The 25,336-nt window shown below is 30.9% G+C and overlaps 1 protein-coding gene across 1 annotated transcript in view; it reads left to right on the plus strand.

Annotated features, from left to right (window-relative positions):
• Positions 1 to 688: 688 nt before the first annotated feature.
• Positions 689 to 25,336, plus strand: part of LOC130895848 (T-box transcription factor TBX6-like) — a 31,280-nt gene continuing 6,632 nt past the window's right edge. Inside the window, exons 1-3 of the mRNA XM_057803406.1 lie at positions 689 to 806; positions 8,431 to 8,813; positions 12,477 to 12,573. Coding sequence (XP_057659389.1) covers positions 8,747 to 8,813; positions 12,477 to 12,573 — 164 coding nt within the window. The 5' untranslated portion in view covers positions 689 to 806; positions 8,431 to 8,746. The remainder of the gene's footprint in view (positions 807 to 8,430; positions 8,814 to 12,476; positions 12,574 to 25,336) is intronic.

Below are 25,336 nucleotides of genomic sequence, written 5' to 3' on the forward strand. Positions count from 1 at the left end.
TTTAATTTCGTAATCTTCAGTTTCATTCTGAACTCTATGTTTTTGTACAGTTTTTATGGTAAAAAATTTCGTTTACACTACGAGGGTTGCTACTTAAGTCAACTATCAAATCTCACATTGCCATCATGAAGTTTGACATTTTGTTTGACAGTAGAGTGCCGATTAACTCGCTTCGACTTTTAGTGATAAAGCATCATCTAGAAGCACCGGCTTTCGCTGGTTTTCTTCATTTTGTTGTTATCGCACTTTGGAACTACAGGATGAATTTCGTGAAGGTCGTCCAAAATTGTGCTAAAAAACATCGATGCTGTGCGTTACTGATATTGCAAGATCATCACTTCAACTATCGTCATATTTAGGCATTAAGACATTGGTTCCACTCGTATACATTCATATTACATGTATATCTAGTTGTTAAAAAATGTGTTTGCGCTTAATACCGCATAATTTGACAATCTCTCGATGAAAAAACTCGTATCAATTGTCGAAGTGTTCAAAAAATTCGGAGGAACCAATCGCAGAAGAGCTTCACACTTTCACACTTTAATCCAAACAAAAACATTTTTGAACAGTCAAAACATGGAATTGATGAGTCATCCGCCAATGATTGCTTTTTATTTCCGCAGATCAAAAATAACTTGCGAGGTCAACGTTTTTATACACTCGAAGAAGCAGTTGATGCGTTTAAATCACATGTTTTGGAGGTGCCCTAAACCGACAATTATATTGTGTAGCCGCAAAACGATCCATATATTGATTATAATAGTCGGTTACTTTCTTATATAGATCTCACCAAATGATTTTGGGTGAGTGTTGGTAATAAGTTGGTTATCTATTGATTCCAATCTGTGTACAAACGATCAAATTTCCACTTTTAAAACGATTAAATCTTCAACTTCACTTATTTTCTTTGATGCCAGGGTTGTTTTGAACTTTTGTTTTCGATGCGACGTCAACAAACAAAGAGAGAAAGATTGAAAGAAATTGAAACGATTGACAATTAACAAGGTGCGACATACTGAATACAATGTTTGGACTACCACTATACCAACACTCACGATTACACTGTCTGATGCATGTTTCGATAACCAAGTTATCGTCTTCAGAGACTGAAGGTAAAGTGAAACCTAATAACTTGACTTACCTGTTTTAAACAAAATTTTCCCACCAATAAACCTTCTCCCGCGAAAATTAAGCCGAGTTTATACGTGTCAAGTAGTTACTAAATCAAGTAGCTACATTTAGTTACTTATATGGTGAAAACAATTTGATTTAGTACTTGCGTAAGTACCTAATTTAGTAAACTGTTTAGTCAATTGAATAGAAACAATTTCTATTTACTTGAGCAAGTAGTTTCTCCCACCACTGCTTTCCGACAACTAAAACGCCGACTTAACGAGTGTAGACAGGTCAGGGACTATTTTTATTTGATTTGGTAGCTGGTTAAAATGTCTCGTTGAAGTAAAGCGACAACATTAAAGCTTGTAGAAGAATATCTCTTTGACTCATCCATTTTCGTACCCAACAACGCTTATTTCTATTTTACTTCATTTCTTCTGCAAGTGTTTCTGATAATTCACCATATATGTCCAAGATGACAACTAATACTTCAAAAAATACAGACACTCGCTAAAAAACCGGACTTAACTTTTAGTTACTGGCTTTAGTAACTTGCTTTAGTTACTTGATAAGTGTAAACTCGGCTTTAATTCCAGCGAGAAAAAACTCCCTGGCAGGAATATTCATATTCATTATTTGACTTCTAAACTATAGAGTGGGTTGTAAGAAATTGTCCCTTTATCCCTATTTAAGCTACTCTTACATCTAGCAATTTCAATGCTTTCAAATTCATCCAACAATTATTATTAGATACAGTTTTACATTATTAATATTTATGTCATGATTATGACTGGCAGCGCGATCGGCAATTTTAAATGAGCTTATTAAACCGGACAAAAACAGATCTCTCAGTCTGTCCAATATACTTTCAGTCACAATCACCATAACTAATTTTATATACTTATATTACTCTTTTTCAAATTTGATATTTTATCCTTAGGATTGCCCAATAATTGTTTCAATGTATTGTTGGATTTATAAACCAATGTGAAACGACAACTTTAAATTGAAGCGTGGGAATTTTCACACCGACTTATTACTCATGTGACACCTTTTATAAAAAGTGTTGGCACACAAAATTACTCATTTTATTGTAGTGGTTTAATGCCAAGCAGAAATTTGTATAATCAATATGATTTTCTTAATTTTTTTAGTTCTTTGACCTTTTATATGTTTTTAGTCATTATTTATCTTGAATTTAGGTCGAAACGTCGATTTTTACATGACATTTTGAAGTGATTTTTACAAAAAAATCCTTAAAATCTAGACAAATCATCACGAAAAACTTATATAGTCTATTTATCCATAAAAGTTTTGAACTCTGGTGGTTGTAGAATTATTTTTTTCTCTTTCCTATATTGTAAACAAGACATTTTGAGACATAAGTCATAGTTACCATAAAGGATTGATTTTCCTAACCCTTGGTATATAAAACGTGTTTCTTATTTACTTGGGAATCACCCTATATTCATTAAGCTTCAACTCCAAACAAAGGAAATATCTTTAATTTTTTTCGTCAGCAACAACGTCAAATTAATATCATTATAAGTATTCTCAGCGGCTTCAAACAGAAATTTAATTACATCTTCCATATGAAACTTTCCAAGATTTTTTGAGTTTATACCGTTATTATTTCGCTTGAAAAATGCTTGTTTAGTATATTTGGAAATATCTGCTTTCCTCTTAGAAAGATGTGGAATATTGAAATCAAAAACTTGATGAAGACATTGATACAGAAGATTGTGACACACTAATTTCGACGTAATATTCCTCACTAAACTGATATAATGCAGATTTTGTGTATTTATAAAAATGAGTAAACAAAACTACGATAGAAGCTGTCACTGTTTCTTTTCAGTAGATCGTCAATTAATAAATATTTGTTAATAAGGCCAACCTAATGAATATATATGCAAATAACATAATACTTCCGTGGAAAAATTTGTTTAAAAAAATACAAAATTAGTCATTATTAATGACCCAGCTGTTAACCACAATAAGACACATTATAGCTCAATAACTTTTTGTTTTATTTCCTCAGTTTATTGCTGGCTTTGAAAAGATATGTTATGTTAGGTTATGTAGTTATTTACTGCCATAGAGTTAATATTAAAGATAGTGGAAGTGGAAGAAAGATATAGAGCATCCATTTACTACTCTATAGCTCTGTTTATACGCTTCTGATTGGTGTTTTATGTATAAAGATAATATCAAAGATCCAATTAGAATAGAGAGCGATATACCGATGTTCTTTCTTCGTTTATCAGCAGTTGAGACCCATTTGAACAAACTTCCATACCTCGCTTTCTCTATCTTTAATATTAACTCAATGACCACGACTTTGTTGAAACTAGCCGGAAACTCTTACAGCATAGGTACATTATAGGTTTTAGTAGCAAAAATTAAACCAGTATGCAGCATATCCAGAATTAAATATTATTATTAGAATAGAAGTTGTTTACAGAGTAGGCTCTTTCCAGTGAATATGCCCTCAAATTATTGCCGAATGCCCGAAAAGATGATATAGATGTAATTTCAATTGGCAAATGATTGTGCATTTCTTTGCATTCTAAAAAATTGAGCCCTTAACTAATTCTTAACGTGGAGCGGATAGGTAAAGGTCGTGCTCTGCGTTCCTAAGTGGATAGTCGTGCAACCAGAATTTTTAATCTTTTAAAGAAGTCTCTGCAGTGAGCTCTGCTGTTTAGTACTAGTAAATATCTAACAGTTCTCTTTTGTAGTTTCGCTCAAATTGAGATAAGACTCAATAATAGACTGTTAAGGAGGTGAATAAGGTCAGTTCTTTGGAAACTGATCTCAGCGCAAAGCAGGAGGAACTTTTTGATAAGGCGGCAATATATAACTCCCTATATTTGAAAACCAAACATTTCTACTTGTGGATCAAGACATAAATATATACATGTAGTAGTGAACAAACATTGTGACTCAAAAATTATATTTGAAACAAAACTACAATGTAGAAGAATCCAATATATAAAATAACATTTGAGGTCAAAAATACAACAGCAAAACGTAAATTGGGTTCAAGTGAGAATTCAGCATGATCAACGATTATGACTGAATATATTTTCGACCTAACAAAGAATCAATACATTATTTTCAATAATCATTTTCATTCTATATAAAAGCATTTTTTTTTCTTAAAATATGGTCGTTTTTTCACAGTTCTCTCCTTCAACTTTCTGTTCTTTCTTTACCTTTTTGAAGATAGTCGATGAGAGCAATCCATTGACTTTTCCAAAAAACTGTTGCCATCACCAGATTTACCTTGTACGGAGTTGGTTGGCCCTTTGGAATCTACTGTTTTAACTATATTTCATTACAGGAGTGAAATGGTAGATCCAAGTATCATATACAGTTATGAATCAACACAATGTAGTCCGAAGAATTAAAATTGACGATCGAAGAAGTCAATAAAACGGAGCTTCTGCACTTTTACCAATCCATCGATTCGGAAAATCGTTCCACAATTAATTACGATACCTTCTATCAAAGTGCAGTGAAGCTCCATCGAGCATGAGAAACGAAGATCCTCGCTCGTTTAACATTAAATATTCTAATATCTCGAATCAATATTTAAATTTTTAAAAAATGAATGTTGATAATGTTATATTCTTTTGATTTGCGGCTTTTTATTACACCAAAGTAGTAAGCATTATGGGAGTTAAGCACATCTTGTCTCGTGAAGGTGTCCTTATCCATAAAAAGTATCCTCCAAGTACTTGAAGACGACATATTTATTTGTCTTGTCATATTCCTTATGCTGTTAGATTTTGATCAACTAAATCTAAAACGATACTCTATTAAAGGTATGCTGCATACTGGTTTAATTCTTGCTACTAAAACCTATAATGTACCTAAGCTGTAAGAGTTTCCGGCTAGTTTCAACAAAGTCGTGATCATTGAGTTAATATTAAAGATAGAGAAAGCGAGGTATGGAAGTTTGTTCAAATGGGTCTCAACTGCTGATAAACGAAGAAAGAACATCAGTATATCGCTCTCTATTCTAATTGGATCTTTGATATTAACTTTATACATAAAACACCAATCAGAAGCGTGTAAACAGAGCTATAGAGTAGTAAATCGATGCTCTATATCTTTCTTCCATATCTTCTTCATTATTCTTGTTCTACCATTATTTCTTCTTTTTTTGGTCTAGCTTTCCAGTTTCTCGACAACGTTGTTCATTGGCTCTAAATGTATTTTCACTTAGTAGCACTTAGTAGAGAAAATAAAAATAGAAAAGGCGTGTGAAAGTTTTAAAATAGAAGCGGAATTGGCACAAAAAGGCAGTAGAATAGTAGCAGCAGTGATTTAAGAATTAAGGGAAATAGCAGGGAAAACGAGGATGGATATGATAAGAAATAACATAATTATAGAAAAGATCATAAAGGAACCAATAGGTTTAAAGATGTTTGAACTGGTAAAACCACATGACTAAAGATCACAACAAAGCCTAAGATAAATGACAGAAGTGAAATGATGAAAGGAAAGGAAAAACCAGGAAAACTGGGCTACAATAAGTAGCGCAGGAAGGAGGAATACAAGGGAAAACAGTACAGTAGATGAATGAAGTCATAATGGATCGAAAAGAGTGGAAAAATGGATGGAAGAAGAATGAAAACTGAAATCGCAATACTGTGACACTGGAATGGACATAAAGAGCTCTAGAGAAGAAGAATTTTGATTAACAATATTTAATTTTACAAATAACAAAGTTTCAAAGATCTAATTTTTGTTGATTTATCGTCATAATTATGAATAAATGATAGTTTTCGATAGAAAAGCTAGAGACATCTAAATTTACCGATCAGTGGTTTTTTGTGAAACGTTAAAAGAAAGGGAAGAAACCCTTAATCCGAATATTTAACATCTTTTTTCGATGAGATATAATTTACGTGACAAGATATAATTAATTAACATAATTCCATACTAATTGATAACAATAAAATAATAATTTTATCATTACTTCATACCAGTATAGGTTATTATTTCATAATTTTCAGATCAAAATATTCCTAGAACTAAACACTATATCGAGTTTCATCATGAGTTCATTACAGTGTTGCAAGTAGTTTCAACAAAATCCTGAAAAATGTGTATGAATTTTTTCCTTTAACGTCCTGTATCTTGAATGTGGATAGAGCTATGAAACATTCTTATCAAGCAGATCTCATTTATTTTTCAGTTTTTATCCATCCTAGAGCCACTTTTTTGAAATACTATATTTTAGCAATAGAAAAAAAAGAAACTATTCGACGATTATGGAAATATATGAAAATAAAAAGTGGAAGATGACACCCTGTACATATTATGAAAATCTACAGAATAATTTATTAGTCCTTTAAAAGAAGATCCAATTGTACAATCAGAATGTGCGTTTTTTGACTATATTGTATGGCAAATGGGGAAAACAGCTGTCAAAAGAAATATTTCTTATTTTGAATGATTCATTTCAACTTAAAAGTTTGTTTTTTTCATTTTATGTGATTCATATAAATATAAAAAGAAGGAATGTTGTTCGTTTATTCAGATTTATGAGGATTTTCACACTACAACGTTGGTACTATTTAAATTAATCGCCCTGTTTATTAATAAGCGTTTACAAAACTTATCTAAATAAATATAATAAATGAGAAGACCGCCGAGTGATACTTTCTACAAATAGGTATAAATGTACTACAAGAGTTTGTTTTGATAATGACAATAAACAACTATTTGGCAAATAGTTTGAATAAACATTTTCAAAAATAATTCGAGTAAAATAAATTTTCTACTGAAATAAAGCGTTTATTGATTTTTAATTGGTTATTTTGTTTATTGTTTACTAATTCCTTGAATAATAATCAAACTGGAAAATGTTTTTAGTTGTATTCCGTTTTAATTTATTTACAAGTAATATCAAAATATTTTCTATGTAGGTATAATAATGATATAAAATGTATGTTATAAATGATACATTGAATGAAAATCGCAATTTTATCATGGTGTGAATATCTAACTAGTTTTTAAAATGACTAGTGGAACTTTGCGTATATCCAAACAAATCAAAGTTTAAAGATCTTGCTAGACACTTAGATCTTCCTAGAAAAGAATTCCTAGCATCTCTTTCAAGATACAAAAGATGTTGACCATCCAAGAAGAATTGGATGATCTTGATAGAGAATTTGGTGTTTATAGAGAAAAACCACTTGCTTATTTTTTACGACAGAAATGTAAAATACCAACCAATCAAAGTTGAGAGATCTTATCAGAGATGGATGGTCTTGATAAAGATTTACGGATTTATAGAGAAAAACCGTCTTTTTTATAATACAACTGATATCAATAATGAATTGCTTAAGTTAAAAACGATTTCAACGCGGTAAATTCCAATGGAAAGTTTTTGAACTGTTTTTTATCATATCGAATTAGATAATTTAACAACTTTTTCTCATCATCATGAGAGATAATCCTTCTTTCTACTATCCTTACATGAAAATAATAAAAGCGGTAAACTTCTTGAAATGGAGAAAAACTTGAGTTTAGCTCTTTTTTTTGTTTTGAAACGTAAATATTGATGGAACATTTATTTTTGTGGGGTTTCTCTAATATCTATAACTTTTTACTTTTATGTTTCTAAATGTTTTGTTCAATTGATTTTAGGTCTCTTCTGTTTCAAAATTAATTTTTTTTAATAATTTTTGAAATATAGATAAAAATTAAAGTTTCGACCTACTTTAAGTCTTTATCAAAATAATATATTGACACTGATAATTTGCGTTTTTATATTAATCTATCATGAATATCAAAATAATAATAAAATCAAAATAGAACTTTGTTCTAATAAGAAAAATTAATTTTTCCTTAGTCCTTACATTTCAAATATGTAGCAGTAATTAATTAAGTTATTTGTAGTTTTATTAGAATTAGAACTATAAATTTTACTAAAATTATTTAGGCCTTTCTTATCTTTTATAGCTTTTTTGTTCTTATGAATGTGAACCATTTTTAAAAATTTTTTCTTTCGTGAATTAGATTCCGTTTCAAGAAATTTTGAATCTTTATAATTAAATTCTACATAGTGCAGACATCTCAGTATTTAGAAAATTGACTAAGAGGTCATCAATACGATAAAAAAATTAGATCTGCATTAACCAACCATGAAATATCAAAAAAACACAAATTTAATTATAAAGATTCAAAAATTCTTGAAACAGTATCTAATACACGAAAAAGATAATATTTCGCTACAGCGTAACGTCTGATTTAATTGGCCTACAATTTTTTATTTTTCTTTGATTCTTACAGAATTAAAAATGGACATTTTTTGGTTCTATATATGAGTACAGGCCTGTATTTTGTCAAATCGCTTAACCAAACAAAGGTTCGTCAACAAATTGCGAGTGAGAACCAATCGGCATTACCGGTACCAGGTCGACCAATAAGAATAAGGGCTTAATACTTGTTAGGGGTTTGGCTAAGGTTTTCCAAATTTATGGTCAAAATTTAGAATTGGTATTAGTTATAATAGTTGTCGCCTCGTAAGCAGATAAAAGTATTCACAAAAAGTTGTGTTTTTAAGTGTGAATAAAGACTTCTAAAAACTGTTTGTTTATTTCGTTTAATGGTGAAATATTTATCAACGATGTTGCATTCGCAAGTTAATCGTCATTATAATATGCATTATGAAGGTAACTATCAATTTTTATTTATTTTTATCATTATTAAATAGTATATTTATAGAAAAAAAAATCAAAATTTTGATATTTATAATATGTTATTGTAATTACTCATTTCGCGGTTACCGGTTTGTGTTTGAGCATAAAAAACGACAAATTAATCTTTTTTTTTCAAATTATTTATATTTGCGACGAATTTATGTAAAAAAATTAAATAATAAACAAAATTTATAAGTATTTCTCATAGCTTTATGATTTCGATGTAAAAAAATCGACATATAAGTTAAATTGATGGTAATATTCACATCAATTAGATTCGATGCATCTGAGACGTTATAACATAAATAAATGCATAATATATTAAATGTATCACAATCAACAGATTCATAAATTTTTTATCTGATGCACCCTAAATGGCAAATTGGACATATTGGAATATCATCTTTCAAGTTCAAGTCGTATTTGTCTACATTTTCAAATCCTACTTTCTTTGAAATAAACACTATTCATTCAAATCCTACAAAATAAACAGTATACGGGGTGAACTCTAAACCAAGCTGTATTCTTCTAGGAAGTATAGAGTCTCAAATTTGGGTCCAAAATTTAAGAAAAAATGAATTTCTTTTCAATACCAAATTTTGCACAGTATGAAAATATTTATCTCTCAGTTAATATAAAAAATTTTATTTCCATACCATGGATATTTTGATTCTAAAAGGTTTTTTACTTTAACAATTTTTCATAAAGCTTTTGTACTGAAGTAACCAAAGATATTTTTTCAATTATATCATTTAAACAGCTAACAAAAAGACTGAGGATTTGACTATTTATTTATACATCAAATTTCATAATTTGGAATTCAGTCCTTTCAGTAATTGAATTGTGATATAATTTTTAAAATGTGCGGCGGATGACATTTTATGCATAAAGTAAGCCAGGGCACATACGAAAAAGATGGCTTTTGGTGACAAAATTAATAGTAGAAAAAACAACGCCATTGTGTTCTAGAGGTTAAATAAAAGTTATGCGCATAAAATTCAACATTTTTTGTCTTTGCGTTATTTTTTTAAAGAATAAAAACACCAAAAAATCGCTACAAATTTTGTTTTTTGCGTTTTACGCTGAATTTATGCAAGACTTTATTTGTTACTATGGGCAATATTGTAGAGAATTGAAAAATCTTCAAAATAAGTTTTAATACATTAAATTTCGATAATTTGTTACTTAGATCATTTAACCGAAAGGAGAAAATTTTTAATTCAGTTAAGGTTAATAAATAAGTCTTACAAAAAATTGCAGAATTCATAGAAGGGAAAATTCTGGGAAAATGATTAAGTTTAGCAAAAACTAATGTGACAGCTAATTTTAGCTGAACGAGTTAGCCCAGTTAAAAAAAAAGATTAAAATCAGCTCAATAGTTACTGAGATACTTAATATTTTTCAGCGCACCGCAGATTTGATTTCTGTCGGAGCATTTTTGAGCGCTCCGTCCTTGCTTCTTTTCATTATCCCCACTCGTCCGCTGTCTCGGATTCGCGGAGCAGCGGAGAAAAATAGTGTCACTCATACTGCTACCAAATGCACATTTCCAATAATCGATTATTGAAACTTTTATTGATAAAAATTTCAAACTTCTACAAAATGATGCAAAAAAATATTCGTTAATATTGAAAAACAAAGCCACAGTGAATTAAAAAAAAATGTCCAACTTCGCCCCAAATTAAACTGCCAGCTTTCCGAATATGACATAACATTACGATTTTTCTGTATAAAATGTTTAAAAAACAAGAAATTGTTTATAAATTTTTTTACACCTTTTTTGAAAACTTTTTTGGGGTAAAAAAATTCGAACAACTGAGATAAGGAATTTTTAGTTGAACTCTTCTTCTTTCCAACGCGACTTTCCAAATGATGATAGAACCATCCGGTGAGCAAGAGTGGCCCTTTGAAAAAAAGGGCCTCCTATTGTTTAATTGCCATTTTACAAAAACTATTTTTAGCATATCTTTAGAGCATTGATTAAGTACATAGAGATCTCGGTTTTCAGTGAATAAGAAACCTTTATATTTAAAATTAAACAAATTATAAACAATTTGAAAAATTTAATTTATGAAAGCTTATTTTGAAGATTTTTAAATACTCTACAATATTGCCTAGGTATAGAAACTAAGACGAGTCTTGCATAGGTTCAGCACAAAACGCAAAAAACAAAATTTGTACCGATTTTTTGGTGTTTTTATTGTTTAAAAAAATAATTTTGAGACAAAAAATGTTAAATTTAATGCTCATAACTTTTATTTAACCCCTAGATAACGATGGCGTTGTTGTTTTTCTACTATTAATTTTGTGACGTAATTTCGAAAATGCCCCGGCCTATTTAACATTAGAAAATGTTTCCCATTGAAGAACTTCGTGATTAGAAAATCTCCTCCAATATTCTTCTACGATTTGTCTATAGTTTCCTTCACAAAAAAATAACACCAATAACATATCCACTTGTTTATGGTCAATACTTTTTTGTAACATTGTTGAAAAAATATCTTTGGTTATTTGCCTTTTACTTGAAAATGAAAAAGTTTTATAAAAAATTCCGAGAATAAAAAAAAATTCATAATTAAATTATCCATGATATGAAAATGAAATATTTTTCAAATCAACTGACAGATAAAAAAATTTTGTAAAACTTGAAGATTGCGTCACCTCTAATTATTCCCCCAAAATGGTTTGGGACTTTTCTGTTGGAGGGTATACAAGCAAATTGCCCCCAATCGTCATATTTTGAGCTCCCACATACGCCTTTGCTTTAGGTTAGTTCTTATGCGGGAAACCCTGTATATTATGTTGTTAGGCATAAGAATACAAGTTTCTTTTGTACAATTTTACCACTATAATTTAAAATAATTAAACTATTTAATTTAAAAGCTGTTTACAATATTGTGTAGATTTATTTACTGTAATTTATACTATTTTTGGAATTTTTAGTGAGATTAGGTTAGGCAAGGTATTTTTAGTGAGGTTATGTTGTCTATTCTAGTAATAAGATTGTTCTTGTGAAAAAAAGAGAGTGACTATGTCCTGAAATCAGTTTAGGAGATTAGTGCATGTTCAACTAGAATTAGATAAAATTTTAGCCCTAAATTTGGGTCGCATATGTTAAAAAATGGACGTGCCCACTATTTTCATTTCGCAATCTATTAGGTTATAAACTAATGACAAAATTTATCTCGTATTTATAGATTAATACCTGTCGAGCCTATTTTTTGGTTGATTTTTTTTGAATTACTATAATTAGCGTCAAATATAATTTAAAAATTTGCTTCAATGGACACCGATCACAGAAATTGTGTTGAACGCAAAAAGAACAGAACGCTTCTAGTTTGGTCTTCCAGATTATTTGCTGTTTCGTTTCTCTTTGCTTTGGTACCCAAATTAGACAAACATTATTTTCGTTGCCTAGTTCATTAGTAGACATTCTTTGATCAACGTCGACTTGATTATTACAATCGATTATGATTCGATTTGGATGGGGTAGTTCCTATCCAAATCGAATTGTGTATACCATTCAATGGCTATAACTTGGTAAGTTTTGGCTATCTATTGATTCGGGCATTTTTATTCTTAAGTTCTTGTCATATTTTCATTAAAATTATTATATCCTATTGTATATTTTTCTAGATACTGCGTCAAATTACAACGTTACTTTGAAAAATAAAGATTTATGGAAAACTTTTCACGCCGAGGGCACAGAAATGATAATAACAAAGTCTGGACGGTAAGTACATAAAAGTTCAATACTTTTTTCAAATATATTCGAACTAAGACTAGAATGACGATCTATTTTTCAAATTCAAGAATTGAATTGTGTGACAATCAATCCAGTGCTTGATTATAAGCTTTTTTGTGGAATTTTATAGGTAATTCCTAAGAATAAAGTTAACATAACACTTTGAGCCACTGCCAAACTTTCCCTTGGCCCAAAAATTTTTTTTTGGGGTCTACACTCCATATGGGATGTGGATACAATAAAAAATTATTTGAAATAAAAAGTGCTCCACAGCGGTCCTATGGACAACGAATTTTGCATCGTTGTTCCTCGTTGCACTTAATTTCTTCTCCATATTTTTTGTAAATTGTCTGGTTTCCTTTTTAATCGGAGTTTGAAATATGTTTGCCAGTTCCTCGTTTTTATTAGTGCTCCATCGATTTCATCTGTTTCTGTGTCTTTATCTTTCACCTTTTCTATAGCTTCATTTCTTCGTTGTTCCTCTTCGCACTTCATTTCTTCTCCATATCTTTTGTAAATTGCCTGGTTTCCTTTTTAATCAGAGTTTTGAAATATCGGTCCCAGTTCCTCGTTTTTATTAGTTCTCCATTGATTTCATCTGTTCCTGTAACTTTATCTTTTAACTTTTCTATGGCTTCATTTCTTCGTTGTTCCTCTTTGCGCTTCATTTCTTCTCCATATCTTTTGTAAATTGCCTGGTTTCCTTTTTAATCAGAGTTTTGAAATATCTGTCCCAGTTCCTCGTTTTTATTAGTTCTCCATTGATTTCATCTGTTCCTGTAACTTTATCTTTTAACTTTTCTATAGCTTCATTTCTTCGTTGTTCCTCTTCGCACTTCATTGATTCTCTATAACTTTTGTAAATTGTCTGGTTTTCTTTGTAATCGTTATTTCTAGTATTCTTTTGCTTTTTGGCTCATAAATTTCTTTATAGTTTCTCGATTTTTTGATATATTTAGCATATTTAATATTATTTCAAATTTGTAAGTAGCTACTAATAGATAAACAGGATAATTATTTTAAACATATCTTTCATCTATTACCAATTTCGATGAACATATACCTACTTTACATTTCCCTTCTTACTACTACCAACCAAAAAAAACCATATGTGTCGTGTGAGCTCTACATTTGAGTGCAAAATATCAATGTAATATAAACAGTTCTAAACAAAACAATCCACTTCCCGTTTATTTAGTGTTGATTTTAGTCCTACCACAACACATAAGAATTAAACAATCGTGACCGAGAAATAACACGTGTAGATGGGATGATGAGATGTGTATTTAACACATAAAACTACAGGCGGTAGCAAATTATCCACAGAGCGTTTAATAAAAGTGCTATATCATGAAACACTTGATTTTAATTTATCTGTATATTCATTAAGTGTGTTTTCCGTTACATTCTTTCTAATCTCACAAAAACCTCAACGACTTTTAATATTTACATCTTTTTCTGTACATGATCAGTTTAATTTATTTATATAAATCACTCGTTTGGGAAATAATTATAATAAAATACATGACAACATCAAAAAAGCCCATTACATGCAAATTAGAATTTTAGTTTCAAATAAAATAACAGAGAATAATAAACAAATATTTTAGAATTGACATAAATGACATTAACATAAATGACGTCAAAAATTAATGCCAAAAACATCAAAAACGAAAAAACCCCAGATAGTGACAATCTAGAGCCAGGATAACAAAAGATATCGAAGATGAAACAGTCTTATTATGGAAGAAAGAAGAAGTATATTCCAAAACATACTTCTTATCATATTAAAAAAAAGAATACACTCAAACATTCATTTGGTGCCACGTTTAAAGGTCTAGCATATTTGGGGGAGTTAGTAAATTATACCAAACAGCAGGTAAACATTTTGATGTGGTAAATTCGGTTAGAAAAAATTGAGATACCATATAAACTCGGTCAGATTTTAGGACAGTTTCCTCAAGTTGACATTAGTGAAACTGCCAGTATTCACCGACTGTTTTGAGCTATTTCTCATCTTCTCTTTGTTCTCATCTCCTTCAAGCTTGAGAGCTACTAATCCACTCTACCAACTTCAAGGTCTTCCGGCTTCCAAGAGTGGAAAGAACCCTTACCTAACCAGCTCTTCATAAGGATTTAACATGCATTTATCTGCTGCAAATGTTTTTTTTGGTGCTAGTTTCACCAGCTTTGAAGGTATTACTAAAGCAATACACCACCTCTATGGAGTCAGCAGTACTAAAATAATGTAGTAACTGAAGAAACAATATTGCATATATCCCAAAAGTGTTCAGAGCTCCAACGATGATTACGATTTATTTTTATGCTTTTAAATACATCATTTGAGTACAACTTTATCCTTTAATTTCAACTAGCTTCTCCCTCTATATTAATGGAATATATGTGTGCAACTAATCCTGTCTGGACAAAAAATATCACCATAATAAGGGGAGCAATTCGACCTGGAATAGTCACGTAGCTGAATTAGCTAAAGCAATTTGGATCCCTCTTAAGATATACTCGAAAACATCTTAGAATCCTTTACAAGTCTTAGATTCTTGTATCTTTGGATTGCTCGACTCAATACAGAAACCAAAAACTTGGACAGCTTAGAGCATAAAAGACTGACTTAGTATTACCGATACTACTCTCGAGCTGTACAATATAATCCTGCCTAGGGCAGTATCTGCAAGACCTGCTCAACAGGCAGAAAAATCCCTACAATTTTTTCTCTATAGTAGAGATAATTATATCTTGATTGATTATTAATTGAAAAAGCTGACTACGAGGCAAATTCACAAAAATCTTGTGAATACATTAAGAGAAACATAGTGAAAAGGATCAGAATAATGCAATTAGTCATATATCCACATTTGCAGCCACTGCAAACGCTGAAGCAGTCTTTAAATCAACTATCCCAACCTATTCTCCATGTGTTATCCTTTGATTTGATGACTTTTTCATTTCAGGAAACAAAATTTTATTTTGCAAAAAACAAATTTCATGTATGATTATTATGAGTTCTGTTCAGAACGTACAATTTTGCTCTAAACTGTTCCGTTTCTATTTCTATGAGCAGCAGCACTGCAATCGCAACTCAGAGCATAAATTATAGTTACTCTGCTCAAACAAAAGAAATATACGCCATTTTCAGATCGCTGCTGCAGACATGTACCTTGTAGTACTTCTTAATTACGTCAGCCTTAACCGAAAATCCGCCGCTTGTGAAATCAGATCTATGATTCATTTACTAAATACAAAGAAAGTTGAATCAAGTGAAATTTATCGCCAAATCTGCGATGTTTAGGGAGCGATTCAATGATTAGAAAATGGATCTGATAGTCCAATGAAGGACGTGATCGATTGCACGATGATGATGACTAGTTCTCGCAATTGAAGAGAAGCTTAATCAAGACCTTTTACAATTAGTGCTTTTGCTATTGAATTCCGCAAATATAACAATCATGATAATCATAATCATGAGCAAGGATCTGTTTGATCATCCTCCATACAGCCCGGACGTAGCACTTAGCAATTTTCATCTCTTCTACACCTAAAATCTCACTCACTTCACTCAATGACGAGGTGAAAGAATATGCTACCTCATGATTGAAAACACTAGTGGTATAACCCCGCCATGAAGGAAGCATACAAAAACTTGCGCAACGCTTTGACAAGTGTCTACGAAGCTATGTAGACAAATAGCTGGAAAGTTTCAGATATATAGGTGCTTCACGCAGGTCTTTTATGCCTATAGCATGAAAGTGATTTTTTGGGATGACGTCGTCATCCTTACTTCCAGATTTTCTCCCTCGTCACCGTCGTGGTTTAGTTCATTGTCTTTTCGTCGTTCAGTTGTATTGACAAACTTCTCATTGTTCTTTTCATTTGTGGTGTTGTCATTATGAACTTCGTTGACTCGTCGATTCACTATCTCTGCCATTTCTATGAAGGCTCTGCCGGCTTCCGTAAGCTCGTTTTCGACGTTGAAAGGATCACCACATCGTCTGCGTATGCCAGTCGTTGCGATCCCCTTGTTTTTGGTGTCCCTAATCTGTTCAAACCGATTTCACGGACTATCCATTCTAATACTACATTGAACAGTGTAGTGAATAAAGGATCTTCCTTTTTTAGTCCTGTATCGGTCTGGAAATATTTTAATATTCTTTTATTTGCCTTTACCTTCGTTATTGTATGTTCGAGTGTTATTTTCGTAAGACTTATAAGCTTTTTTGAAATACAAAGATCGTTCATAATGCTGTACAAATGGTTTTTTGTTATATAATTAAATAGAAATTCCTTTGTGTATATACCTCAGGTGTATTCAAATTCCTATGAAATATTCCGAAAAAAACCACTTGGAATTTACCGACAAGTTCATAATTTGAATTTATTCATATTCCCTGTACTTTCGTTTCTCCATCTCTCATAACTTTTTGAAATATCTCAGAAATACACTCATAAGGTCATAAATCAAAATCTATTATGATTGGTTCCAAAGTTTACTGGTAAAATCATAAAACTCCATTGATTTTCAAGACGTTTATTTACCGATTGTCGCCTGTTTTGCAAGGCGCCACACTGCTTTAGATAAACAATAAAATTGAAAACGGCCTTTTAGGGCTTAAGAGTACCCTCAACAAATTCTTTAATTGGTCTGTAAAACAAGAGAGTTATAATGGCCCTCCCGTGATGTTTTTATAATATTAAATACTGCAGTAGTAGATATGTCTACTGAAAAATTAATATAATACAATAAATATCCTTAAATATTTTTATAGTTTTGAATTGAAATGAATTTCATTTATTTTTAATCCGAAATTTACTTTGTTGTTTATCAAAAATTTATTGATATTTTCTTTTATCAATGATGTGGATTTCCGATATTCATTTTGTTGATTAAGTAATCACAAAAAAAAAATCCTTAATAGCGTTTCTGTCCCAGCGTCCTCAAGATATCCGAGGGGACAGACAAATGTCCCGCTTTAGAAGTTTGATTCAAATTTTGATATAAATACATTGATTTATTATTTATAGCTAAAATCATTTTATCAATAAGATTAATCAGCATCAAAGTAAAATCAAAGTTAGAAAAGCAATTTATTCCTCTGATAATTGTAAGTAGTTTTGTATATTACCTCTAAGTAAGTTTTTTATTTGTAAACTTCATTTTTTTACTAATATCACTTGTTTTCGGGTTTCCAAATATTCTTGATTTTAGGTCTATTCTGTATCAAAATTTGTTTTTTATAAGAAAGATAAAAATTGACGTTTCTTTTAAAAAAACTAATTTTGAAACAGAAGAGATCTAAAATTAAGAATATTTAGAAACAAACATATCAAAAGGTCTAAGAAATAAGAAATCACTTATTTTTATATATATATATATATATATATATATATATATATATATATATATATATATATAACTAAATATTTATTGTTATATTCTGTATGAGAATGATTACAAATCCTGCTTTACAATATAAAGTACTTTTCGAATGTTTTAAAATTATGGTTACTTTAGTTTCAACCCAATTTTCAACAAGCTCTTTGAGTCCTTGTTAAAACCATTCTTTGGGCTTAGATGCAAAAAATTGTCATGCTGCATTATCAAAATTTCTTTTGGGTCTAAATTTTTTCCCTCATGGATCTGAATAAATAGTAATCTAACAGTGCAAGGTCCGGATTAAATGTTGGATGTGGTATGATTCCAGTACCATCAAGCTCTTCCTTATTCCTTGATGTTTCGCAGTTATTAGAACATCCTCTTTCGATTAACTAAACCTTCATAATTTCACCCAATACAGAACAAGATTTTCGGCTCAAATCGACCTCTCTCTGCGACGGGCTCTGGTAGTTGTCCTTTGTCTTACGACTAATTTACCATGTTAGGATTCAGATGAATCTATTTTTCATCTTAGATCAAGGAACTACTCGACGTTTCTCTCGATTAATTCACCAACTTTTACAGATCTTACCTAATGATTTCAAACGTCGATATTTGGTATCTTGAAAAGAACCAAGGGAGTTCCATATTCACTGAATGGTGGTACTACTGCTTCTCTTGTAATCTCAAAATCCCTGGTAGGTGAAGGATCTCTAATATTAAAATGATTAAACCGTTTGCTAATAACTGTGTGTTCCTCTTCAACTTCTTGCTACCAAGTCTGACATTTGTTTCCGATGTATGATTGTACTCTTTATACAATGAGAGATTAGTCTAAAAAGTTACGACCTGTTTAAATTGAGGTATAAAACTTTTCACATATGGGAACCGGTATTACTTATAAAACGCCATCAGTAATATAAAATTTATTTGATTTAGTTTATTTCCTATTTTTGTATGGTCACTGAACCTTCAACAAGCTATTTGGATCGATTTTATATATGTGCTTCAACATTGCACGGATTCTTTACTATACGAAGGTAGGTGTTGAAAACAAAAAAAAATAATAAAAACGAACAGAAATTTTCCAATGAAAGAAGCAACTTGGAACATGATAAGAAATTTGGAAGATAGGCAAGTCAATCCAAATTGTGAATGGCCTCAATCAGGTATCGGAATGACCAAGAAAACAAGTAGATTCTCTAAGGATCACTATAAAATTAAGACACTAGCATGGGATATAGATAAAGCGTAACTAGTATGATGGAAAACTTTTTCTTTGTACATGAACGTGTTGGAACAAACCTATTGTCGTCTGTATCTATTGCAAACCACCTAATTTATAAATAGTTAGCCCAAGGTTGATCATTCTTAAAATTAAAGTTAAAAGCTCTAGATGGATCTCTTAGCTTATGTAGATTTCAAGTTGGAGAATTTGACATGCATTGTTGGTATATATTGAACTGTTTCTCTTGATGATTCATCACCGTTGGGTTTTAATTATGTATAGATTGTATAGTGTTAGTTATTGATTTTTTAAAACGACTTCCAATAAATGTTGTGTATAACAAAATAACATTTTAATTAGGAATATTATTATGCAATATTCCATTTAAATGAGCTTAACGAAACCTGCAAAAGCCTTCATAGAGATGGTAGTGAATCTAAGAGTCAATGAAGATAATAAAATTCATGATAATGACAACACCACAAAGGAAAAGAGCAATGAGACGTATGTCATTACAACTGAACGAAGAAAAGGCAATGAGCTTAGAGGAAGCTCAAAGTTATGTATATCTTGGTGTGGTTATCAAGGACGACGGTTACGAGGGAAAAAATCTGGGAAAGAAAATACTTAGAAGGATACTAGGCGGTGAAAAGGGGGGAGATTTATGGCCAAGGAGAACAAATAATGAAATAAGGAATCTATTTAGAGAAGCCGAACTAAGCAAAATAATAAAATCCAAAAGAATAGAGTGGCTGGGTCACATACAGAGAATGCCAGATTTTAGAGCAACAAAATGATGGACATAGAGGAGCAAGGAGAAAAAAAGGAAGACCAAAGAGAAGATGGCACGCAGAGGTGATTGAAGACAGAAATAAATTCAGGAGAAAATGAGAGCAAAAAATAGGAATGAAAGGGAATCACTTCCAAGCTATAACAAGCTATATTCTCCTAACAAAATTACAACCAAGGCATTCCCAAATTTATTTTTGTCTCATAAAAGTTCTCAAAATTCTATTTTCTGTCATAATGCATCTTGAATATATACCAGTTTGAGAAATTTTATAAACCAAAATATGAATTTGAAAGTTTAATAGTTCTGTTGTAGCAATATGAACTACCTTCAAATAATGTGCCAGTATTTTATGAAGGGTGATTTATAAGTAGACTAGCTGACCCGGCCATCGTTGTTACTAGATTGGTAATTCGAGAAATAAATGGTCGAAGAACTAGTTGGCATTGTTGTTAAATTCCTCTACGTCTGTTTGCTATAAATCTACGCGTTTCTCTTTGTTCTAATTGTCTCTGTTGATTTCGTTTATCGCTTGCCTCTTGTACATGTAGTCTGTAAATAAATCAAATTAAAATACTTATTTGTGAGAAACAGTGATTCAATATTGTATTCGTTTGTTTATTATTTGACTTACCTTTCATAATAATAGAACACGTATATTTATTAAACACGTACACGTTTCTGTGTTGATTCAAATTTGCAAAAAATGTTAAGTACAATAAGTACAGGTACGATAATGGCCGTTGTTAGCGGGAGCTCACAACACGTGTTTATTTATATGGAGAGTGAAAACTTTTTCAGTTATTAATAAATAATTATTGCACTGGAACTTAATGATAAATTTACGATTAGAGTAAAATTAACATGTGACTTGCACAGAAAAATCAAAATGGTACGTATAACAGTCACTGCTACGATCGATACAATCATCAAATAAATTATCAATATCATTTGGTATTTCTCGTGCAATCATTAAATACGACAGTAAATCTCAAACATTATAAGTTTTACAACTTTTTGAATCGTTATATCTCAGAAACGGTGGCTCGTAGAAAAAAGAGTATTGATTTATTTCGAAGATTATTTTATAATCTACAATTTTTGTCTAAGATATTTATATGATAAAAGTTACCGTTTTGCTAATAATCGTGAAAAACTCATTTTTTGACCTTTGACCTTGAATAAAATTTTTCCATACATGGAAATGATGAGGAACACTCAAATTTTATTTACAATTGTATTTTAGACAATTTTACTGATTGATGGGAATTTATGTAGCTTCACTCTTATTTTTTTTCTAATTTGACCGGACTATTCTATAAAACGTACGGATTCGATTTGTCGACGATCTGAAGTTATCTAGGCGTCAAACTGACCTTCCTGCTTTTACTATGACAGATGTGTAAACCTCAACAGCCACAGCGGCGGTTTTCTACTTCTTTGTTTTGTTATTTTAATAATAATCCCAGAAAATGAAGTGCGTGGCACGTTATAATAACAATTTGACACCGCAAACGGAAGGCCCTCGTGATTACTGTGATTAACTAGAATGAATGATCACTTCCTATACATATTTCGGTATTTTCCTTTCCTCGCCTTGTTAGATACCACACCGCTATACGAATTTCTTTACGTGCCAGAAGGAATAATTTGATTCATCTCCGGGTACAATAATTATACTGGTTTGCAAACATTGATTTCTTTCATGTACCCCTAAACAAATAATTATAAATGTTCGTGTCTTAAACCAAAAAAATTTAGCAAAAGCATTCTGTTTGAGATGTAGGATTCTAAATATCATATAATTTAGGAGGATTGCTACTTAAGTTTCGAGATATTTATAATTGATTATGACGTCATTGTTTTTCAAATTAAATACCCAACTAATACACTTTTGCATGCGTTTGAAGCAAACAGACTGTCTTGAGATGATGCTTCATCACCAAAAGTCGAAGCGAGTTGATCGGAAAACTGCTGTTGGTTTAACCAATTTCTAAAGTCATCGCAAGAAAATGTTCGCGATTCGACTGCTGTTAGTTTCATCCATTTCCAAAGTCATAGAAAATCATTGCAAGAAAATGTTCGCGATTTGATCCCATTTTTGACCAAAAATGTCAATATTCATGACGGCAATGACAAATTTGAGGTATTCGTATCAATGTTGTCATATCTCAAAACGTGGCTGTCCAAAAGCCGGAACTAATGAGATGGGTTCACATTATACTGTTAGATTTTCCTGTTATATAAGAGATGAGTCTACTGAATACACTGTTCATACCACCACTACACCAGCACTCACAATTACACTGTCTGATATGAGCGTTTCGATAACCAACTTATCGTCTTCAGATACAGTTTACCTTCAGTCTCTGAAGACGATAATTGGATTATCGAAACGCGCGTCGAAGAGTGTAATTGTGAGTGTAGGGCCAATGGTAATGGGAATAGTGTATTCAGTATGAATATAACGAATGGTTCCTGAAGTTCCAACTTAGAGATAAGTTTTTAAGAGAAAATTCCGCTCGGTTAAGGATCATAATGACCTCTGCCACATCCGTGGTACGATGTATTGATTGGCTTAGCTACAGTTTTTTTTGTAGGTGCGTAGGACTGAAATTGAAGGGCTTTTTTGGATTCAAGGTTTTTTACTAGATATGAGCTAAATTTCAATGTCAATAATGTCACTTTTTTCTTTAATCAAGTCATTTTTAACTGCCCTACATGGTGACATCAGTTTATGTTCGTCAATTGATACTCAACGTCCAATATTTTGTTTTAAATTTCATTAAAATGTTTAGAGGAATATATAAAGTTCTGATCGTCGCGAAAAGTGGACATGCCGTGATCGACACTGTCTTTTTTCATTTGTTAATGCTTGGAAATAATTTCAAAAACTTTGGGAAAGAAAAAATGTGAAAATCATGTTATGGTTAACATATTGAACAATTTTCAACAGATAGGACTAAATACGTCATTGAATATTCACTTTCTACAATAACATTTTTTTCCTTACAGCTTAGAAAATATGAGTGATGAATAAGAGGAATGTTTCCATCAAGATGTAAATATTTTTTGAAAGATTTTGGGAGAAAAATATGTTGACTATTGGCCTATAATAATAGCGTTTAACCAAAAAAGGTCAAAAAAATTTTATAAGTAATAAAGTAAAAACAGACACAACAGAATATTTTTATTATTTTTCCTGCTCGACTAAAATTATTTATAATAATAACAATTACTAACTAAACTAGAATTAAATAACTCAATTCACCAACTTGCTTTCTAAAAACAATTCATTTAGCAAACTGAGAATTTAATAATAATTTAAAGTTACAATTGGTTACACTAATCCGACTAGAAGAATATCAAATTAAATGAATAACGTTTTAGTTCACAAGCTTCTTTAAATATTCGTTCTTATCTTTTAAATAATGATATATTTATGGTTAATTATAGTCACATTAATAATAATTAAATAATAAGTAATTGAAGATGATACCTTAATGGGGTTAAAGTTGAAAGAAATATGAAATACAGTCAATTTATAGTGATGATAAACTTAATTAATAAGGTTAGGTTAGGTTAGGTTCTCTTCTAGAGTAGCAAATCTTGCTTGTAGATGAAGATGTTTTCTACTTCTGGGCATATTTCTGTTACTGACCATTGCGTATTTTCATTAAATAATACATAAGGATGAGGTAATATAATAGTTTGGTTCAGGATGGGTATAGGGATATTTTTTACAATTTAAAGGGGATTGGATTTATAATTGGTAGTATATATATCGAAAACAATACAATACTTTTTTTATTGTTACTTGTGTACTGAAAAGACTAATAATTTATTGGTTTCTGAAATTTAATTATTCTATCTTTGCCATATGTTATTTGAAGAGAAAATATTAAATCGTTTAATTGGTTTGAGTTTAGAATGGAATTATGCAGAGTATTTTCTTTAGCAAAAGATATTGCGTTATCTATATTATTGATTAAATATTGAATTTTATACAGCTGGTTTATAATGTTGTCCAAAATTAAAGATAAGTAAAATGCATGAGAAACATTGAACATATGTTGATCTATGATATAATATAATAAATATAATCTGATGATTATATTTTGATTATCCGTTAGTTTTTGTAATTGAGATTTATTGGCTTTGATTACTTATGTCAATATCGAATGTTCTTTTGCATATTCATTTTGTATTGTTTCTTCTTTGTTTTTAATTATTTGGAAGTATATATTAAAACGTTCTTCGTCATCTGCGTCTAATATGCCAAAGAGCCATTTATTTACTTTTCTTACTAATAATCCTCTTTTGGATTTGTGCTTAATTTTATGGTAAAGAAGAGTATTTTTCTGTATTGAATTTAAGAGATCGAGGGCATTGTTAAATTTTCTACTACATCAGAAAGTCAACACTGACAAATCCACACAAATCACGTTCACCACAAAACGAGGTGCCTGTCCACAAGTGACCATTAACGATATGCCGATTCCAGTGAAAACAAAAGTCAAATAACTCGGACTACACTTGACCAAAATTTAACTTGGAAGAAACACATACAACTTAAAAAACACAACTTGAGCTAAAAATTCAAAATATGAACTGGGTAGACGATCGCAGTTAACAATGAAAAATAAGATACTTATATACAAAATTATCCTAAAACCAATATGGACATATGGCATAGAGCTGTGGGATTGCAATAAAAACATCGAACACCAAGATACTGCAAACTTTTCAATCTAAAATGCTTCGCATAATAGCTAATGCTCCATGGTTTGTAAGCAACCAAACATTACACACAGACCTCGGTATTCCAATGAAGTTATTCAGACATCAGCGACAAGAAACAAAAACCGCAACTAAAACCACGAAAAAAACAATAATTTCCAAGCTTTATACTGATTCAATGGAACAGATAAGATTGAAAAGACGCTGGCCAGAAGACCTCATAGAGTGATCTGCGGAGACCCATCAGTGGATGGTGCATGCCTCAAGTCTTATAACAAGAAACCATATCATTTTTACTTATTACTTTGTATTTTTTTGAGTAGATTGTAAATATGTGTTCAAACTGCTCGAGACTTAATTTTATATTGCTAATATTAATATGGTATGAAAATGCAAAATCTTAAGAGGAGTCAGACAAGGTTGCGTACTCTCACCACTTCTGTTTAATTTGTATTCCGATAAGATCTTTAAGCAAGCTAGATACAACTTATCATTTGAAGTAAAAATTAACGGTAAACTTATAAATACAACGCAGACGATACAGTTGTCTGAATGACGACTTGAATGGACTGCAATGTCTTTCAAACGCCATTAACATAGTGGA

This window comes from Diorhabda carinulata, chromosome 6 (assembly GCF_026250575.1).
Source record: "Diorhabda carinulata isolate Delta chromosome 6, icDioCari1.1, whole genome shotgun sequence".
Classification (NCBI taxonomy): Eukaryota; Metazoa; Arthropoda; class Insecta; order Coleoptera; family Chrysomelidae; genus Diorhabda; species Diorhabda carinulata.